The sequence below is a fragment of the Austrofundulus limnaeus genome, unplaced genomic scaffold (genome assembly GCF_001266775.1).
Source record: "Austrofundulus limnaeus strain Quisiro unplaced genomic scaffold, Austrofundulus_limnaeus-1.0 Scaffold177, whole genome shotgun sequence".
In the NCBI taxonomy this organism is placed as follows: Eukaryota; Metazoa; Chordata; class Actinopteri; order Cyprinodontiformes; family Rivulidae; genus Austrofundulus; species Austrofundulus limnaeus.
In genome coordinates, this window is record NW_013952579.1 from 530923 (window position 1) to 547951 (window position 17029).

The 17029-nt window shown below is 43.6% G+C and overlaps 2 protein-coding genes across 3 annotated transcripts in view; both read right to left on the reverse strand.

Annotated features, from left to right (window-relative positions):
• Positions 1-183: 183 nt before the first annotated feature.
• LOC106524140 (leucine-rich repeat flightless-interacting protein 2) lies at positions 184-3441 on the reverse strand. 2 transcript variants are annotated; one of them, XM_014017826.1, is made up of 6 exons: positions 2844-3441; positions 2368-2417; positions 1240-1360; positions 1086-1165; positions 910-1014; positions 184-822 (listed from the first exon to the last, which is right to left on the reverse strand). In XM_014017826.1, the coding sequence occupies exons 1-6, from the start codon at positions 2950-2952 to the stop codon at positions 715-717; spliced, it is 573 nt and encodes a 190-aa protein (XP_013873280.1). In that variant the 5' UTR covers positions 2953-3441; the 3' UTR covers positions 184-714. The 2 variants fall into 2 exon arrangements, with proteins under 2 accessions (XP_013873280.1, XP_013873279.1); XM_014017825.1 differs by lacking the exon at positions 2844-3441 and having other exon boundaries at positions 2368-2835.
• A 16-nt stretch (positions 3442-3457) lies between these two features.
• The window catches only part of LOC106524135 (titin), a gene marked incomplete in the record, with an annotated part of 45132 nt that continues 31560 nt past the window's right edge, over positions 3458-17029 (reverse strand). Inside the window, 16 exon segments of the mRNA XM_014017821.1 lie at positions 3458-6938; positions 9027-9165; positions 9238-9330; positions 9440-9532; positions 9665-9757; positions 9842-10012; positions 10229-10300; positions 10532-10627; positions 12446-12472; positions 12773-12856; positions 13445-13516; positions 13960-13998; positions 14919-14999; positions 15450-15509; positions 15842-15883; positions 15971-16030. Of these exon segments, the coding sequence (XP_013873275.1) occupies positions 4183-6938; positions 9027-9165; positions 9238-9330; positions 9440-9532; positions 9665-9757; positions 9842-10012; positions 10229-10300; positions 10532-10627; positions 12446-12472; positions 12773-12856; positions 13445-13516; positions 13960-13998; positions 14919-14999; positions 15450-15509; positions 15842-15883; positions 15971-16030 (3978 nt within the window).

Sequence of the window (17029 nt, forward strand, 5' to 3'; positions counted from 1 at the left end):
CTATGACATTTATAAATGTATGAATCATATGGTGAAAAACTGACTTTGAAAAATAAATCTGTTCTTTTTTTCTTATAAAAGGTTAAATAAAACAAAAATATTGGTGGTAATTTTTGACTGTAACTTTACAAACGGCAGCTCTTAATCGTCTGATAAAAGTGAAAACACGAAGCTGAACGTCCATATTTTTGACCTTTTTATTGCACAAAGGTTACAGTTCTTCATGTGTCCTTACAAACATGGTTTTAAAGCTTTGTAAACAGTGAACAGCGTCCCCCCCCAGCGTCTCCACACACGAGCCAACCAGTGACCGACTACATGAAGCAGACAGAAGCTCGACAGTGTTTGTGCTTAAAGAGAGGAGCTGAAAGCTGCAGCTGAGCCTCAGGAACTCGTTCATCCTAAAAACGTGCCGTTCGGGTCGCCCCSAACCGAAACGCTAGAAAAAGACGGGCTTTGGGTGCGAAAAGGGGAGAAACGCTGGACGCAAACGTTAACCAGGCCTCTGTTTTAAATTCCTCCACGTGTCGAAGAGAAGCAGCAGAAAACAGAGCAGCCATGTTGAGCACGACTTCACGAAGAACTCCCCTCCGACGGGAGAAGGAGAACAAAAAATGGCACGTTTCATGACGAAGTCTTCTACTGGGTGAAAACTAGGCTGAACTTTCTGAAAGTTTCCCTCAGGCAGGTGGATGAGACGTGGCTCCTCGGTTCTTACGGGGTCTGAGCCATGCCGCGGGTGGTCTTCATCTTCTCCAGCCTCTTACACAGGTGGCTGTTGCTGGACTCCAGCTCTTCGATCTTATCCAGCGCCGATCGCAGCTGCGGGGTCAAACGAGGACAGAGCCGGGTTAGATGGTCCATTTAAAGCAGCTCACCTCTGGTTGACYTCAGAACCAAACGTCCTGCCTCTCTCTGCAGTTTGCGTTTCTCCGCCTTCAGCTCGTCCTCCACTTTCTCTGCGTTCTCCGCAGCAGARTTGTAACGCGTCACCTGGCCCTCCAGCCTGCTCACCTGGACAGGAAGCAACACGTCAGACGACWGGTAGAAGCAACAAAAACAGCTCTGAGGAGGAATCTTCTCACGTTTTGTTCTAAAGCCGTGGCCTCTTGTTCCACTTTCACCAGTTTGAACTTCAGGTCATTTATTTGCCTGCTGGAGTCTCCTGAAGAGGAATAATTATAATTATTTCAGACTTTAAACTCCACAGAACTGTTTGTTTAACACATGAACACCTACGCTGCAGATCCATGATGTTTGGGTCATTGCCGTTTTCAATTATTTCCCCGTCTGGACTAGAACCGCTGTCTGCACCGTTCTTCTGGACCTTCTGGTCCAGCTGGGCCTTCAGTTTCTTTACCTGGAAAAAAAGTTTCTGCATTTCAAACTAAACCTTTCAAATGTTTGCCTGCAAGAAAGTGGAAGTTTATTTAAAGAAATTATGTTGATCAAAATGTTTTAAATGATTAAACAAATGGATGGATGGATGTTTAAATGGATGGATGGATGGATGATAATTGGTTGGACAGATTGATGGTTGGTTGGATGTTTGGTTGGATGAATGGATGGTTGGATGATAATTGGTTGGATGGATGTATGTTTGGTTGGATGGATGATGGATGTTTGGTTGGATGATAATTAGTTGGATGGATGGATGTTTGGTTGGATGAATGGATGGATGGATGGTTAAATGATAATTGGTTGGATGAATGGGTGGATGTTTGGATGAATGGTTGGTTGGATGATAATTGGTTGGATGAATGGATAGATGTTTGGTTGGATGGATGATGGATAATTGGTTGGATGGTAAATGGTTGGATGATAATTGGTTGGATTAATGGATGGATGATAATTGGTTGGATGAATGGATGGATATTGGATGTGTGGTTGGATGGATGGATGTTTGGATGTTTGGTTGGATGATTGGATGTTTAAATGGTTGGATATTTGGTTGGATGGATGGATGTTTGGTTGGATGGATGATGGATAATTGGTTGGATGGTAAATGGTTGGATGATAATTGATTGGATTAATGGATGGATGTTTGGATGGATAATTGGTTGGATGAATGGATGGATGATAATTGATTGGATGAATGGATGGATGATAATTGGTTGGATGAATGGATGAATATTGGATGTGTGGTTGGATGGATGGATGGTTGGATGTTTGGTTGGATGGATGATGGATAATTGGTTGGATGAATGGATGGATGATAATTGGTTGGATGAATGGATGGATGGTGGATGTGTGGTTGGATGGATGTTTGGTTGGATGGATGGATGGTTGGATGTTTGGTTGGATGATTGGATGTTTAAATGGTTGGATGTTTGGATGGATGGTTGGATGTTTGGTTGGATGAGTCACCTGCTCAATCATCTTTTCCCGCTCATCCACCAGTTTTCGGAGGCGTATCTCTGAAAGTGAAGCCGACAGGTGAAAACCTACAGAAACGGGACAGTTCTGTGCAAAAGTCTTAATCCAGACTGTGTTTCTTTTATTTTCCCACCAAGCAGCCAGATGTTCTGTAATCTTTAAATTAACACTTAATCTCATATGTTACTGTTATTGAATCGGCTGCTTTTCACCCAGTTTCAGMTCCTCTGAGGATGAACCAGAGTTCGACACATAACAGGACTTTAGCTCCATGCAACCAGTTAAAGAAAGAGGAACAAGTCCGGTCCATCCCTTGAGTTCAGATCATTTGAAAATGATTGAAACTGGGAGATAAATCAGCAACTGAGACGCTCAGAAGGTTTAAGACTTTTGCACACAACAGAACGTCACAAATCGAATCAGAAACAACTGATATTATCTGTGAGAGGAAAATGAAATGAACGTACCGGGGACAGGAGGAGCCCAGGAAACGGTGGGGAGGGAGGGCTGATGCATGCAACAGAGCAGGCATCCACGGTGGAGGTGGAGGTGGAGGTGGGGGAAGGGGTGGAGCATGTGAGGGGTGTTAGCATGCGCATGCACGCCACTTCAACTACACACAGTTTATAACAAGGCAGGGGTCTGCAATGACTCTGARGTAGGCTACTGGAGGAAAAATACATATAAATACACACTTTCCTTCACCACCAGAACCTCACAAACTGGTTTTATAATGAACTAGGCTTAGTGCTAAAACAAAACTACATAAAACTACATAAAACATGCATTTGATACTGAGAAATAACTCTGAAATTAAAAAAAATGTATAATAAAAACGTTGAGTAAACCAATTATCTTATGAACCCCCTGCAGTACRTCCACATGCCCACTAGAGGGCCGTGACCCGATTATTGAAGATCTGTGCAATCGTTAAAAAAAGACTTAATAAAATAAATCCCATCATAGGTTTTTATTGAGAGCAACATATTAGCAACAAAAACAAAAACATTCTTCCTCCAAAATCCAAAGACACAAACAGGAAGTGTGGAAAATAAAACAGATCAAAATCTTATTTTTTTGAGTCCCAAAGTTAAAAAAAAAAACATTAATACGTGTAACTTTACTGGAATGAAAAATAAAAATGAGGCTGTTAACAACATGTGGTCCRGTCTGCACAAAAGCAGATATTTTTAATTTGATATTCTCCTTTTTCATCCARCTGTAATACCAGAGCCCACCACTAGGTGGACATAACACCCACGTTAATAGTTTAAGAGTTGTTGGTTCAATCCCAGCCTTACCCAGCAAACATTACCCCCCAGGACGGTCTACAAACATAATTGATCCTAACTGGACTGTTTCCCTTTAACTAAACCCCTTCCTGTGGTGGACCTGAGTCCTGACCCACCAGGACCACCTGGTCCTCCTGACATGTTTCAGTTGTTTTCCTGCTCTTTAGCAGGTCTTCAAGTTCTGCYGAACTCATTCATTTAAATCAGCTGAGCACTGCCTTACCATAACCTCTGACCCCCCCAAACCAGGTGTTTTTACAGCTACCTAGCGCAGTGTGGGCGGAGCCTGTCTACCTGGCACAATGTGGGTGGAGCCTGTGTGACATCAACAAAATAAAACCACCAACCTGCAATCACACCACAATTCTCCCCACTCAAGTTTGCTTTTTGTTTGATGACTTTTGTCAAAAATAAAGAAAATAAAACATAAATAAACACACAACTTTTCAAAATAAAAGTGCAGCAAGGCTTTGCGTGATTTTTTTTTAACACTTTCAGAGCTAAAGAGAGATGGTTAGGACATCTTACAGTCCTCCTTCCCCTTGCCTTTCTTCTGACTCTTTTTKGCGTGTTTCCCCGACTGCGGAGCGTCTTTGTTTGTAACATTTTCTTCTACAATCTTTGGTGAATCCATGTCCTGCTTCATGGCGTCCAGTRCTTCCTCCACTGATGCAGACGTGCTCTTATTCTCCGAAACCGTTTCTTCTCCCTGTGTTGGGTTTTGTTTCTCCTTGTTTTCCACCTCGTCAGGCGGAGAGTTTTCTTGAGGAGCGACGAGGTCCACCTCATCAGTCCTGGTCTCACCGCTGCCACCTGCTGGTTGGTTCTCACCTGACGTGACCTCAGCTCCCTCCTCTGGACTAACGACTTCTACTGCCGCTTCTATATCCATATCATCAAAGTCAAAAGACTGCCCTTCCTCTTCCTCCTCATCCTGCTGCGAGGATCGAGGTGAATCGAGACCCTGGTCTTCCTGGATCTGCTCAGGTGAAGAACCAAGACCAGAAGACCCAGAAGACCCAATTTCCTCATCTTGTTGAGCTTCTTCAGGTTCTGGATGTTCATGAAAAGCTGTTTCCTCCGCTGCAGCAGAGTGGTTTGTTCTGGTTTCTGTCCCGTTTGGACCATCAGAACCTTTAGTTCCTGTTGACGTTCTCCTGGGTCCAGAGCAGTCCTGCTCTGGTGGACCTCCAGAGTCCGCCTCYTCTTTGTTTGGTTCCTGGTTCTCCGTTGTGTTTTCTTTCAGCTGTGGTTCATCTCCTTGTGGAGAAACGTCTTCATCAGCCTCTTTCTTGGGCAGACCATCATCATCATCATGGTTAGATGGTGGAGAGTTTCCATCTTTAGCCTCAGATGGATCAGCATCGTGTTCATCCTCATCTGGATCTTCAGCTTCATTGTTTGTACCGATCTGATCCCCTTCAGGGTCTGACCAGGTCTGGACCCCTCCASTGGTCAGCTCTCTGCTGGGGTCTTCGGTGATCTCAGTCTTTGGTTCCAGACTACTGGTAGATCCTGTTTCTCCATCGTCCTCTTCACCCGTTTTGGATTTCTCCAACGATTCGACCAAAGAAGAACTTTGTTCCTCTGATTCTATTTTTGGTACTTTCAAAGGTTCTTCATGGTTCCGTTCATCTCCGATGAGCTCCACGCCGTCTTCGATGAGCGTTCCTCCCGTCTCGGCGTTGATTGTTCTCCCTTCGCTGCGCTCGTCTGAAACTTGATCCACGTTTGGRTTCTCTGGAGAGAAACTTCCAGGAAATTCTCCTGATTCTACTTTTTGAGTTTCTGAAGTTTCTTCTTTTTTCTGGACATCGTCTGCTCCTGATTGGTCGAGTGTTTTCATGTGGCACGGCATTTCAGAAGCTCTCGTACATTCAACTACTTTGTCMACAACCTGATCTGTGTTTGGTTCTTGGAGAGGTTCCTCTGGAGAGAAACGTTCAGGAGATCCTCCTGAGTCTACTTTCTCAGTCTCCAAAGACTCTTCAACCTTGGCTTCGTTGAGTGTTTCCATGTGACATGGTGTTACCACAGCTTCAACCTCTTTAACTAAAACCTGATCAGTGTTTGGTTCTTGGAGAGGTTCCCTTTGGTCTTCAGAAGGTTCTCCAGTTTCTGCCGACTCCACCTTCTCAGTTTCTTCCTTCTGTAGATCRTCTGCTCTTCCTTCTTTGAGAGTTTCAACATTTTCTTTGATTTCAGTTCTACCTTCTTCGTCAGGCTCTTCAGAAACCTGATCCGTTSGTTCTTGGGTTGTTTTACTGTTAGGAAAGCTTTCAGGAGGTTCCGCTAGTTCTGCCTTGTTGATGTTATCCCATTCTGAAGCTCCTTCCTCCTGTAGGACCTTAACGTTCTCCATGTGTGCTTCAACAAGTGCTTCAGAAGATCCAACAGAATCAGCTTCTTCTAAAGTCTTGGTGTTGATGGTTTCCTTTTTGTCACGCTTGTCAGAAACACCATCCTCCATCGGTTCCTGGAGAGGTTCCTTCTTCTGGAGAGGTTCCTCCTGCAGAGGTTTGTTCTGGAGAGGTTCCTCCTGCAGAGGTTCCTTCTGCAGAGATTTCTTCTGGAGAGGTTCCTTCAGGGAGCAGTTTTCAGCAGGTTCTCCTGGTTCTTGATCGACCTGATRCAACTGTGGTGTCTCCAAGGTTTGACTGACAGATTTCTCTGTCGTATTGTCGTTTTCCTTCTCAATTTGTTGATTCTTGTTCTCTTGAGGACCTCCTTTCTTTTTGCTTTTCCTTTTCTTCCTCTTCTTTTTGCCTGAAGCCGTAGAAACCTGAGACTTGCTCAATGGTTCCTCGGCTTCGTACACTTCTTCTGAGTTCTCCGGTTCCTGCAGAGGTTGGGCGTTGGGAACGGTTTCTTTCTCTGGATTTAACTCAGRTTTAAAGTTGTTCTCCTCAGCAGCTTCCTGTTTGCTTTTCAGATCCGTAACGTTTGTGTTGACATCGGTCAGTTCTGTTAAACCTGAACTTTTCTTCTCAGGCATGTCCTCCAGTGGGACACMTTCTTTGGGACATGTTTGGACCTGGTCCAGGTCACGTCTGACAATAATTACAACTTTAGCTGCAGAGGCGGGAGAGATGGTGTTGACGGTTGAGTTCTGGCTGAGCTCAGTTCCTCCTGTATCAACCTCGTCTTGTTCTTCTGAAGGATGTTCTTCAAYTGAAGGTTCTAGTTGGACGGTGTTACAGAGCATGTTCTCCTCGTCTTCCTCGAGTCTTTGTTGTTGTTGCTCGGCAGCCTCCTCTTCCTCTCTGCTGCCTGAGAGATCACGGAGAGCACACGATGACAGAAGGCCAACAAAAAGACTTTCAATATCTTCATCATCAGGAGGCGCAGCAGCAGAAATGAAAGACCTGACTGATTCTGAGCGTCGGAAAGAGAAGCAGAAGAACCAAGACGTCCYAGAGAAGCAGGAGAAGAAGAAAAAGGCAGGAAGAACACCATCTCAGCAGGACAAATAAAGAAGTCTCAGATTGGATCTTCACAATAATCACAAACRAACAGTTTCGTTGATAAATGGTTCAAACCATCCAAACCCACCTCCCGRTTTAGTTAGTGTTTGTGATTATATCGGCTAAATGGTGATGAAGGRACGAGAGGAGCCAAGGAAAAGAAAGAAAATGTGAAAAATGAGATGTTAGTTTTCTTTAAGGCAAAGCATGATGTCAGACGGATGAAGCCTTCAGCTCGAAAAGTGGTGATTCTCAGTATTTTCAACCCGATTCAAGATGGTCGCCACAGATAATGGACCTCAGCGAAGAAAACGATRCCAAACCTGTCGATTCTACAAATACTGACTGGATGTTTGGTCTGGTCAGAGCTAACTTCGTTAGCTTCACTAGCRTCTAACCCGTTAAACAAGAATGTTAGCTCTGCTAACACTAAGCAGATAAAATATTAGAGGAAGCTAACGCTAACCGCTAAGACATTTATCAGGACTGATACAAGCCTGTTTTCTATTGGTTTAGTTTGAAGGTGGGTGGGGTCATCRGTAGCAAATCGGCCAATCCAAACAAGAGTTTTAGCTCCGTCTAACTTGTGATACTTCCAGTTTAACTCTTTCAGAATAAAAGCATTTCTTTGATCGAGGTAGTGTTTTTATAAATACCGTCACAACAAATACTTCCTCTACCATATGTTTAGTAGTCAGTTTTTGRATTTGTTATTTAAATATTGTTGAATGTTATTTTATTTATCTTTGATGCTTTTAATTTGATGCTTAGCTGCTAAAGATGCTACATGCTAACACACTGTGCCTGACACATCCAACACTGCTTATAATAGCGGATAGTTTTCATTTATTTTGGGACAAATGGCAAAATAAATTGAAGCTTAACGCTAACAATTTTTTTAGTGGACTGAAAGTGGAAGCCAACTGAGCCGCTAACGGTTTCTAAAGTTAGCAAAAAGCAAATCCGCTAAATGAGGAGCCAGTTCCGCGATTAGCAGAACTGTGTCCAGGTGTGGTAGTAGCTGAAAGTTGTCTCTAACAGATGACAAGCTGTGACAGGGTTCCTACAAGTTATATTTAAGACTTTTTAAGACCTCTTTAATGCCACCTGAAATGAAATTTAAGACTCAATTCACAATAAATAAAAATGCGGAAAAAAAAACGGTGACAATTTTACCCAAATGTTTATTTTAACACAGAACAACTAGCTACGAGAAAAATTCTGCAAATGATTAAAAAAATATAACATAAATGTTACTAATTATTTTAATATTTGAGACAATTTACAATCATCCTACTTAAAATGTGTTAACATTTTTAAGACTTCTGAAAGATTGATTTAAGATATTTTAAGGCTAATTAAGACCTTATTTTTTGGTTTACAAATTCAATGCTTTTTAAAACTTTTTAAGGATCCGTGGGAATCCTGTGTGATCAGATACCTGAGCTCCCTCACCTTAATTTAACTGTAGGCGTCAACACAAAGGTTAAAGCTTTGAWTCCTGATTGATCCGCTCACCTAACTCTGAAAACATTGCTTTGCACAAAACATCAGCCAGCAGCTAATTTCCAGTTCCCTTGTTAAGATTTGAAAGACTAAAACAAGAAGTTCAAACAGATTTCAGAGATTTTAGTACTTGAGAACCAAAAGTCCCTGAAGAAAAACAAGTAAAAAAACAAACTTACACAGATAAAACTTTTTAGTTTTGAGAGAAATACAGAGGATCACCAAGATCATCTGAAAACTCAAAACAATCTGCGTTAAAAAATAGGAGAACTCCCAAATCAGACATTTACTGGAAGGTGCGAGAGTGAGAGAGGCGCCGGCGGGTCGGCCAAGGTGAAACTCTTCGCCTGCGAAGCCATGCAGCGTGGAAACCTGGAACTTTTCTTACCCAGCATGCTGTTCCCTTCCGTCGGCGGGGTCTGTGGGTCCTGAGCAGAGTGGGGCGGGGGTTCCGCTCCGGGGCTCTCCGCCGCTTCGCCGGCGTCCCCGTTGACGCTCAGATCGGGTCCCAGCACGATGCCGTGTTTCTGCACAGAAAAGGGGCGGACGTTAGCGCTCCTGAGGAGGAGGCGCAGCGGTCCGGTTTGGAAGCGGAGTACCTTCAGAACATCTTTCAGCTTCACCACCTCCTCCCTGAGCTCGTCTCGCTCTACCCGGATCGCGTCCGTGTATTCTTTCTGTCGCTCTAGAGCCTGAGCGGCCGAGGCGGCATGCAGAGGGTGAGCAGAGAGAAGGAAATGTGAACAAAGTTCATGCAAAGACGAAACTCTGGTCTTTAAATTAACGAGGGGGTCCTCGTACCCCGATCTTTTTATCCTTCCACTCCACCGTCTCCTGCAGGTCAGAGATTTCTCTAACGAAACCGTCTTGTTTCAAACGCAGCTGACGGATCTCCTACACACCGGGAGAACCGGGGACAGTTTGGAAGAAGAGGTTTATGATGTGCACAGACAGGAAGAGGAAACCGTGCGAGCAGAGTGTGCAGAGAACCGAGCGCAGCCTCCCTCTGAACCTTTCTGGACTCACGTTTAGCAGCTCCTCGCTTTGCTTCAGCGTCTCTTTCATTTCACTGAACTGGAACTGCAGAACGCCGTGGGCGTGTTTCTCCCGCTCCAGCTCCTGCAGAGGACCAGGACGTGAGTTACCCGCCCAACCAGGCGACGGCGTTCAGGGCGGGGCCACGGAGACGTTAACTCTCCTTACCCGGACTTTGTCCTGGTGCTCCCGGCGCGACTCGGACAGTAGCTCCTCCAGCTCCATCAGCGAGTCTTTGAGCGTGTCCACCTGGTACATCAGGTTGTTCTTCTCYTTGTCCAGCTGGGCGTTGGACACCATGGCCTTACGGTACTTCTCCTCAACCTCTGCCAACGCATCCTGAGGCGACAGAAGAGCGTGAGACAGAAAAACAGCTAAAAACGAGACACCTGACCTGTACGAAACAACAAAGAGAAAGTTCAGAATGGAAGCAGCTTGAAGTTATTAAGAAGCATTTTGTTTGTTAATCTGCAGATTTGATTTAATCTGATTAAATTATAATCAAACAGAAAAACAAACGGTTCAGGTTAGCAGCACAGAGCCCAGCCTCAGTACCTTGGCTTCTTTCAGGTTCTGCAGGTATTTGGTTTCCACGTCCTGAATCTGATCCTTCAGCTCATGAATCTCCTGGTGGAGCGAAGCAGCAGCAGCAGCAGCAGCAGCAGTTAGCAGTAGCAGTGGTGAGCAGAGAAACACAGAGTGACCATGAAGATGAAGCAGAAACGTTGCAGAGGAAGAATGAAAAGAGAAAGCTCAGAGAGAAGCCTCTGGTTTACTAAAATAAAAGAACTTTACTCTGTCAGGTCTAAAGATCTGAAACAGGTTTCATGTTTTTGTTCTGGTTCCACAGAATCGGACCTTAATCTCCCGCACGGCGCTCTCAGCGTCCACAGTCAGGGCCGTGTCTCCAGAAGTGAGGGTGGTCACCGTCAGGGCGGAGGCTGCTCGAGATCCCTGAAAACACAGACGTACGGATCAGAACCGAACAGCCTGTTAGCAAAATATTTCATGAAGCACTGCAGAGGCTTTGATGAAACTCTGATGTATGACAAGTGACTCAGATTCAAGATGGCCGCCACAGATAACCTGGTTAAAATTCTGCGAGTTTTACAGAAACTGAGCTACAGTGAGACGGCAGCAGCTGAGAGTCGTTCCTAACGAGCCGGTCACCTACTGGGCTGGGGCTGACGGCAACTAGTTGACAGTTGTTGGCGTTCTTGATGACTAGTTGGCAATTGACGATAACTAGTTGGTGATTGATGGTAACTAGATGGTGATTGATGGTAACTAGATGGTGAATAATGGTAACTAGTTGGTGATTGTTGCTGACTAGTTGGTGATTGATGGTAACTAGATGGTGATTGATTGTGACTAGTTAGTGATTGTTGCTGACTAGTTGGCGATTGATGGTAACTAGTTAGTGATAGTTGCTGACTAGTTGGCGATTGAAGGTAACTAGATGGCGATTGATGGTAACTAGTTGGTGACTGATGGTAACTAGATGTTGATTGATGGTAGCTAGATGGTGAATGATGGTAACTAGATGGTGAATGATGGTAACTAGTTAGGGATTGTTGCTGACTAGTTGGTGATTGATGGTAGCTAGTTGGTGATTGATGGTAACTAGATGTGATTGATGGTAACTAGATGGTGATTGATGGTAACTAGATGGTGAATGATGGTAACTAGTTAGTGATTGTTGCTGACTAGTTGGTGATTGATGGTAACTAGTTGGTGATTGATGGTAGCTAGCTGTTGATTGATGGTAACTAGTTGGTGATTGTTGCTGACTAGTAGGTGATTGATGATAACTAGTTAGTGATTGTTGCTGACTAGTTGGTGATTGATGGTAACTACATGTTGATTGATGGTAACTAGTTGGTGATTGATGGTAACTAGTTGGTGATTGTTGCTGACTAGTTAGTGATTGATGATAACTAGTTAGTGATTGTTGCTGACTAGTTGGTGATTGATGGTAACTAGTTGGTGATTGATGGTAACTAGTTAATGATTGTTGCTGACTAGTTGGTGATTGATGGTAACTATATGGTGATTGATGGTAACTACTGTAGTTGGTGATTGTTGCTGACTAGTTGGTGATTAATGGTAACTAGTTGGTGATTGATGGTAACTAGTTGGTGATTGATGGTAACTAGATGGTGATTGATGGTAACTAGATGGTGATTGATGGTAACTAGTTGGTGATTGATGGTAACTAGTTGACAACTGTTGGAGGGTAGTTGGTGATTACTTAGCAACTTTGGTAACATGGAGACTAGTTGGTAACAATTTGGTGATTGTAAGTGGCAAGTTAGTGACTGTTGGCGTGATTGGTGACTAGTTGATGGTTAGTTGGCATCTAGATGGTGTTGTTGGTATCTAGTTGGCGACTGTTGGAAACTAGTTGGTGATTTGTTGGCAAACAGTTTTGTGAGGGGGTCTCCTAATGGTTGTAAATTTTTTGTGTTCTGGTTGCTCTCAATCTTTACTTTTTTAATACATGTTTTGGAAAAAATCTAACATACAGAGTTGCCACGATCTATTTCAACTTAGATTTTATGAGAAATGACTGGAGCTACTTTTCTTTTGTTTTGCAAATTCCAGTATTTTTTAATTTTTTGCTTCTGAGCTTTATATTGATAAAGATTTATTTTGATATTGTGAATGAAAAAARGTGGCTGCTTAGGAGTAACTATGAGTAAATGAGGATTAGATCAAGACTTTTGCACAGTAATATGATGTCTGATAATTGAAGCGGCGCTGGCTCCTCACCTTCTCGTGATAATCTTTGTCCTCCACCTGTGGAGAGAAAGAACAAACAATCAGAACAAACAGAAGACGGTGATGAGGACGAGCTYGACGTAAACATCTCCAGACAAAAACAATAGAGTAAAAACAAAACAAAACGTCAAACGTTCGTCTAAACAAGTGAATAATTATTAAAACAGACAGTAAAGTGTTAGAAACCTCTGCAAACACAACACCTTCACCAGTCCTTTAGTTTCATCACAAATAAAAACAAAAATCATTTCACTGTTTGAGGTCGAAGTCAACAACAAAAACCAAGCAGAAACTTCGGCCTCCTTTAAATCCACTCACTTCACAAAAGTCTGGAATAGAAACATGGTCCAGGTCTGTGGTGCCGGCGCTCCTCAGAAAACTGGCAACTGAGCTGCAGTTATCCTGAACGGCCAGCAGGGGGCGAAACAGAGCAAGAAAACCCAAAATAAAAGTACATTTTCCACATTAAAAACAGCAGAAGTCCGGAAACAGGAGTTTCGAATGTTTCGGCCGACTTCATGCAGGAAATAATCATCACAAACGAGCAAAACATAAAATAAAAAAAGCAGCTGAACCTTTTTAGTTTCACCTCAGCTGTTTGAAACGTGCAACAATTTCAGCTTCACAACAAATTCCAAACATGCTTTAAACTCCCAGCCTCACCTGGAAACACACCTGATCGGCTCTTTGAACAGAAAACAGCTGAACGTTTTAAATAATTCAACAAACAGGGCGTCGCTTTGACAGCTGGGCCCAACAGGTTCTGATCGGGTTCACACAGCAGAGGATTGGTACGGAAAATACCTACAGACTTGATCACAGAACCATGCTTCAGACTTTAAACGGGTCACAGGAAGTTGGACTGAACCTTTTCCCTCTTTGTATTTTTCCACACCATCTCAACTTAAGTTAAGCTACACTCTGGTTATTAAGTCCATGCAGTTAATGGAACCAAATCAACAGGTATTGTTGCACAAACACGGCTCTCACCACTGGACTGGTCCGGGCTGAGCTGGTCCTGCTCGAGGCCCGGGAGCTGCGGTAACTACTATACTCTAAAGGCTGAAGAAACAAGACAGCGTTATGTTTCTGTCACTAAAAAACATCCCAACAGTTAAAGTTCAGGAACCCTGAGGCAAACATTAGCATCAGTTTTATTTCATCACATTGAGCTTGAACAGGTGAGCAGAGGTCCTCCAGGTAACGGTTTCAGGTGTCAGTCTGGACACCTTTCATTAGTTAAACAACTAAACTGTTGAATCATCTTAATGTTGGCCGCTGCACAGACCTGAGATCTGCACACGATCATATTAACACGTTCATATCGGTTTGGTACAACAGATCTGCTCAGAGGTGACATCTTCTGACTCAAACATTTTGTGAAATCAGTGCGGAGTGAAAATTAAAAACCGGTCAGACGGGCAACATTTTAGTTGGTCATGCAAGTGTGAAATGTGTGACAGGTAAGAGTGATGTCAAGCTGGCTAAAATTGAAGCAGACCAACCCGACGACAGAACTGCTGGTAGATTTGATTGAAGCGGAGCTAAAAGAGAAGCATGATGGCAAGAAAAACAACAGAATCAGTTAATTTCCTAATGACCAATCAAAGAATGGCCCGACATCTCATGGTTTTAATTTTAATGGTTATCTGTTAGTCTAGTCATTGGTCTGGTCTTTAGTTTGGTTGTTGGTCTGGTTGTGGGTCTAGTAAGTGGTTTAGACGCATGTTGGCCAGGTCGTTGGGCTGGTTGTTGGTTTGATCGTTGGTCAGGTCATTGGTCTGGACATTGGTCAGAGCATTGGTCTGGTCATCGGTTGGGTCATTGGCATTGGTCTGGTCATTGGTTGGGTTGTTAGTCGAGTCACTGGCCCTGTCATTGGCCAGGTCATTGGTCTGGTGTTGGCCTGGTCTTTGGTCTGGTTGTTGGCATTGGTCTGGTCATTGGTCGGGTTGTTGGTCGGGTCAGTGGCCTGGTCTTTGGTTGTGTCACTGGTCTGGTGTTGGTCTGGTCTTTGGTCTGGTCGTTGGCATTGGTCTGGTTGTTGGTCAGGTTATTGGTCTGGACACTGGTCAGAGCGTTGGTCTGGTCATCGTTTGGGTCGTTGGTCAATTTGCTGGCCTGGCCGTTGCTCTGGTCGTTGGCCCTGTCATTGGTCAGGTTATTGGTCTGGTGTTGGTCTGGTCATTGGTCGGGTCAGTGGCCTGGTCTTTAGTTGCGTCATTGGTCTGGTGTTGGTCTGGTCTTTGGTCTGGTCATTGGCATTGGTCTGGTTGTTGGTCAGGTCGTTGGTCTAGTCTTTGGTCAAGTTGTTAGTCTAGTCGTTAGTTTGGATCAATGGTCAGGTCAGTGTTGGCCTGGCTGTTGGTATGGTTGTTGGCTGGTCTTTGGTTTGTTCGTTATTTTGGTCATTGGTCTGGTCATTAAACTGGTTGTGAGTCTGGTTGTTAGTTGGGGTACAGACCTGGTGGCCATTGAAAGTTGAGCCCTGGTTTCTGGAAGACAGACTGTTCAGACTGTACAAGTCAGAGGAAGCATAAGAAGRCTGGAAGAATGAAACCCAAGAAAGAAGGCAAAAAAGAACAAAGAGGTTCAAATATCAATTTTTCTATCCAACAAATATTTTGCACAAATTCAAACCGTGCATTTATGGAGGGACACCTGGACAAGTCTCTAGTCCATCGAGGGACACATAGAAACAATCATTCACCCTCTCACATTCAACTAAGGAGAATTTGGAGCCACCAGTGAACCTAACATGCAGGTTTTGAGTCTGACGGATTGAAAATCGGCGTTGGCCCAGAAAAACAAAGTGCGTGTATTTTTGATTTTTAAGAAAGATCAAGGTTAACACAAACAAACAAAAATGTTTAATCACACTTTGATGAACTAAGTGAATCTGGTCAGTGAACTTCATGCCATGCCAAAGACTAACGTCACCCGGACCACAGCAGAAAACACCAGGACCAACCGGTCCCGGGGCAGTGTCACCCACCGGCTGCAGGTCTGATCTGGAGGCTCGAGACATTCGGCTTTCGTCGCTCAGTCTGGAGCTCTGAGAGAAGACGACAAACATCAGCCGAAACTCTAACAGCTGCTCTCGGGTTTACAAGTTAAACACCGAGGCTACAGAGAAAACATCCCGACCAGAACCAGGTTTATCTACGACCTGAATCTAAGACAGAACCAGGTTCTATAGAAGCCTGTTATTCTGCCACACAGTGTTCAGAGAAACCAGGCCCTACAGGCCTCAGGCCAAAGATCATCAGGTTTTTTTTTTTATCAGCAGCTCCTGGCTGTTTCTGTTTTGGTTCAGTTAATGTAAAATTCAGTTCGACTTGTGTTTTATTTTTATTTTTAGGATTAGTTAAACACTCAGCTACTAACCCTGCTGGACAGGAGGCTGTAATCATCATCAAAGCCATTTCTCTGTAAATAAAAACAAAAACAAACAGCTCATTCCCCTTTTGGTTCTGAATATCTGGGTCTGTTTTACATTTAGACCCATTTACATACGTCTCTGTCTTTGTGTTTGTGTTTCTTCTTCTTCTTCGACTTCTTGTGTGTCGAGGAGCTCTTAGAGGGAGGGAAAGACAAGAGGGATGAAGAAAAACCGAACCTTTTCAGACCGGTTCATGCAAACAGAACGCATAAATCACAGAAACAGACCAAACCGGGTCAAACATCCATGCTAGCACTCAACCCAGAACTATGGACTATAGGAAAATGTTGACACTGAGGGGCAGACAAAGACCTGAACAATCCATGTTTCAACAAGGACAGAGGTTAGCTCCATGCATCATCTTCTCAARCTTCAACACATTCTTGGATCTGGAAACTCCAGACAGACATTTAAAAACAAAGGTGTAAAGTAAGACTGAGTTAAAGGTTTAATACAAGCTAACAAAATTCAAATAACCCAGACAGGAAGCTAAACCTTTCATTCAGGTTTTGTGGRGGTTTTATGCTGAAATTAAACCAGTTGGTTCATTTTTCTGGAACAATACTGAARCATGGTGCGAGGATGGTTTTCATCAAGAGGGACCTAATTTCCCTCTGGGATCAATAAAGTTTTTTTGAAATGAGTTTGAATTTGCAGCGTTAAGGGGAACCTGATGGAGTCTTCCAGAGATCTGAGACTGGGACAATATGCCTAAACAAAGTTCCTGAAGCGGTCTAGTTTATAGTCTTGGAACAGTCCAAAGGCCATGAGGTGCTAAAGTTAAAAGTCCTGCAGTGGTCCGGCCAAAGGTCCTGAATTGGTCTAGTTTATGGTCCTGATGTGGTCTAGTTTATAGTCCTAAATTGGTCTAGTTTATTGTCCTGATGTGGTCTAGTTTATGGTCCTAAATTGGTCTAGCTTATGATCCAAAATTAATCTAGCTTATGGTCCTAAATTGGTCTAGTTTATGGTCCTGAAATTGTCTAGTTTATGGTCTTGAAGTGGTCTAGTTTATGGTCCTGAAATGGTCTAGTTTATGGTCCTGAAGTGGTCTAGTTTATGGTCCTGAAGTGGTCTAGTTTATGGTCCTGAAGTAGTCTAGTTTATGGTCCTGAAATGGTCTACTTTATGGT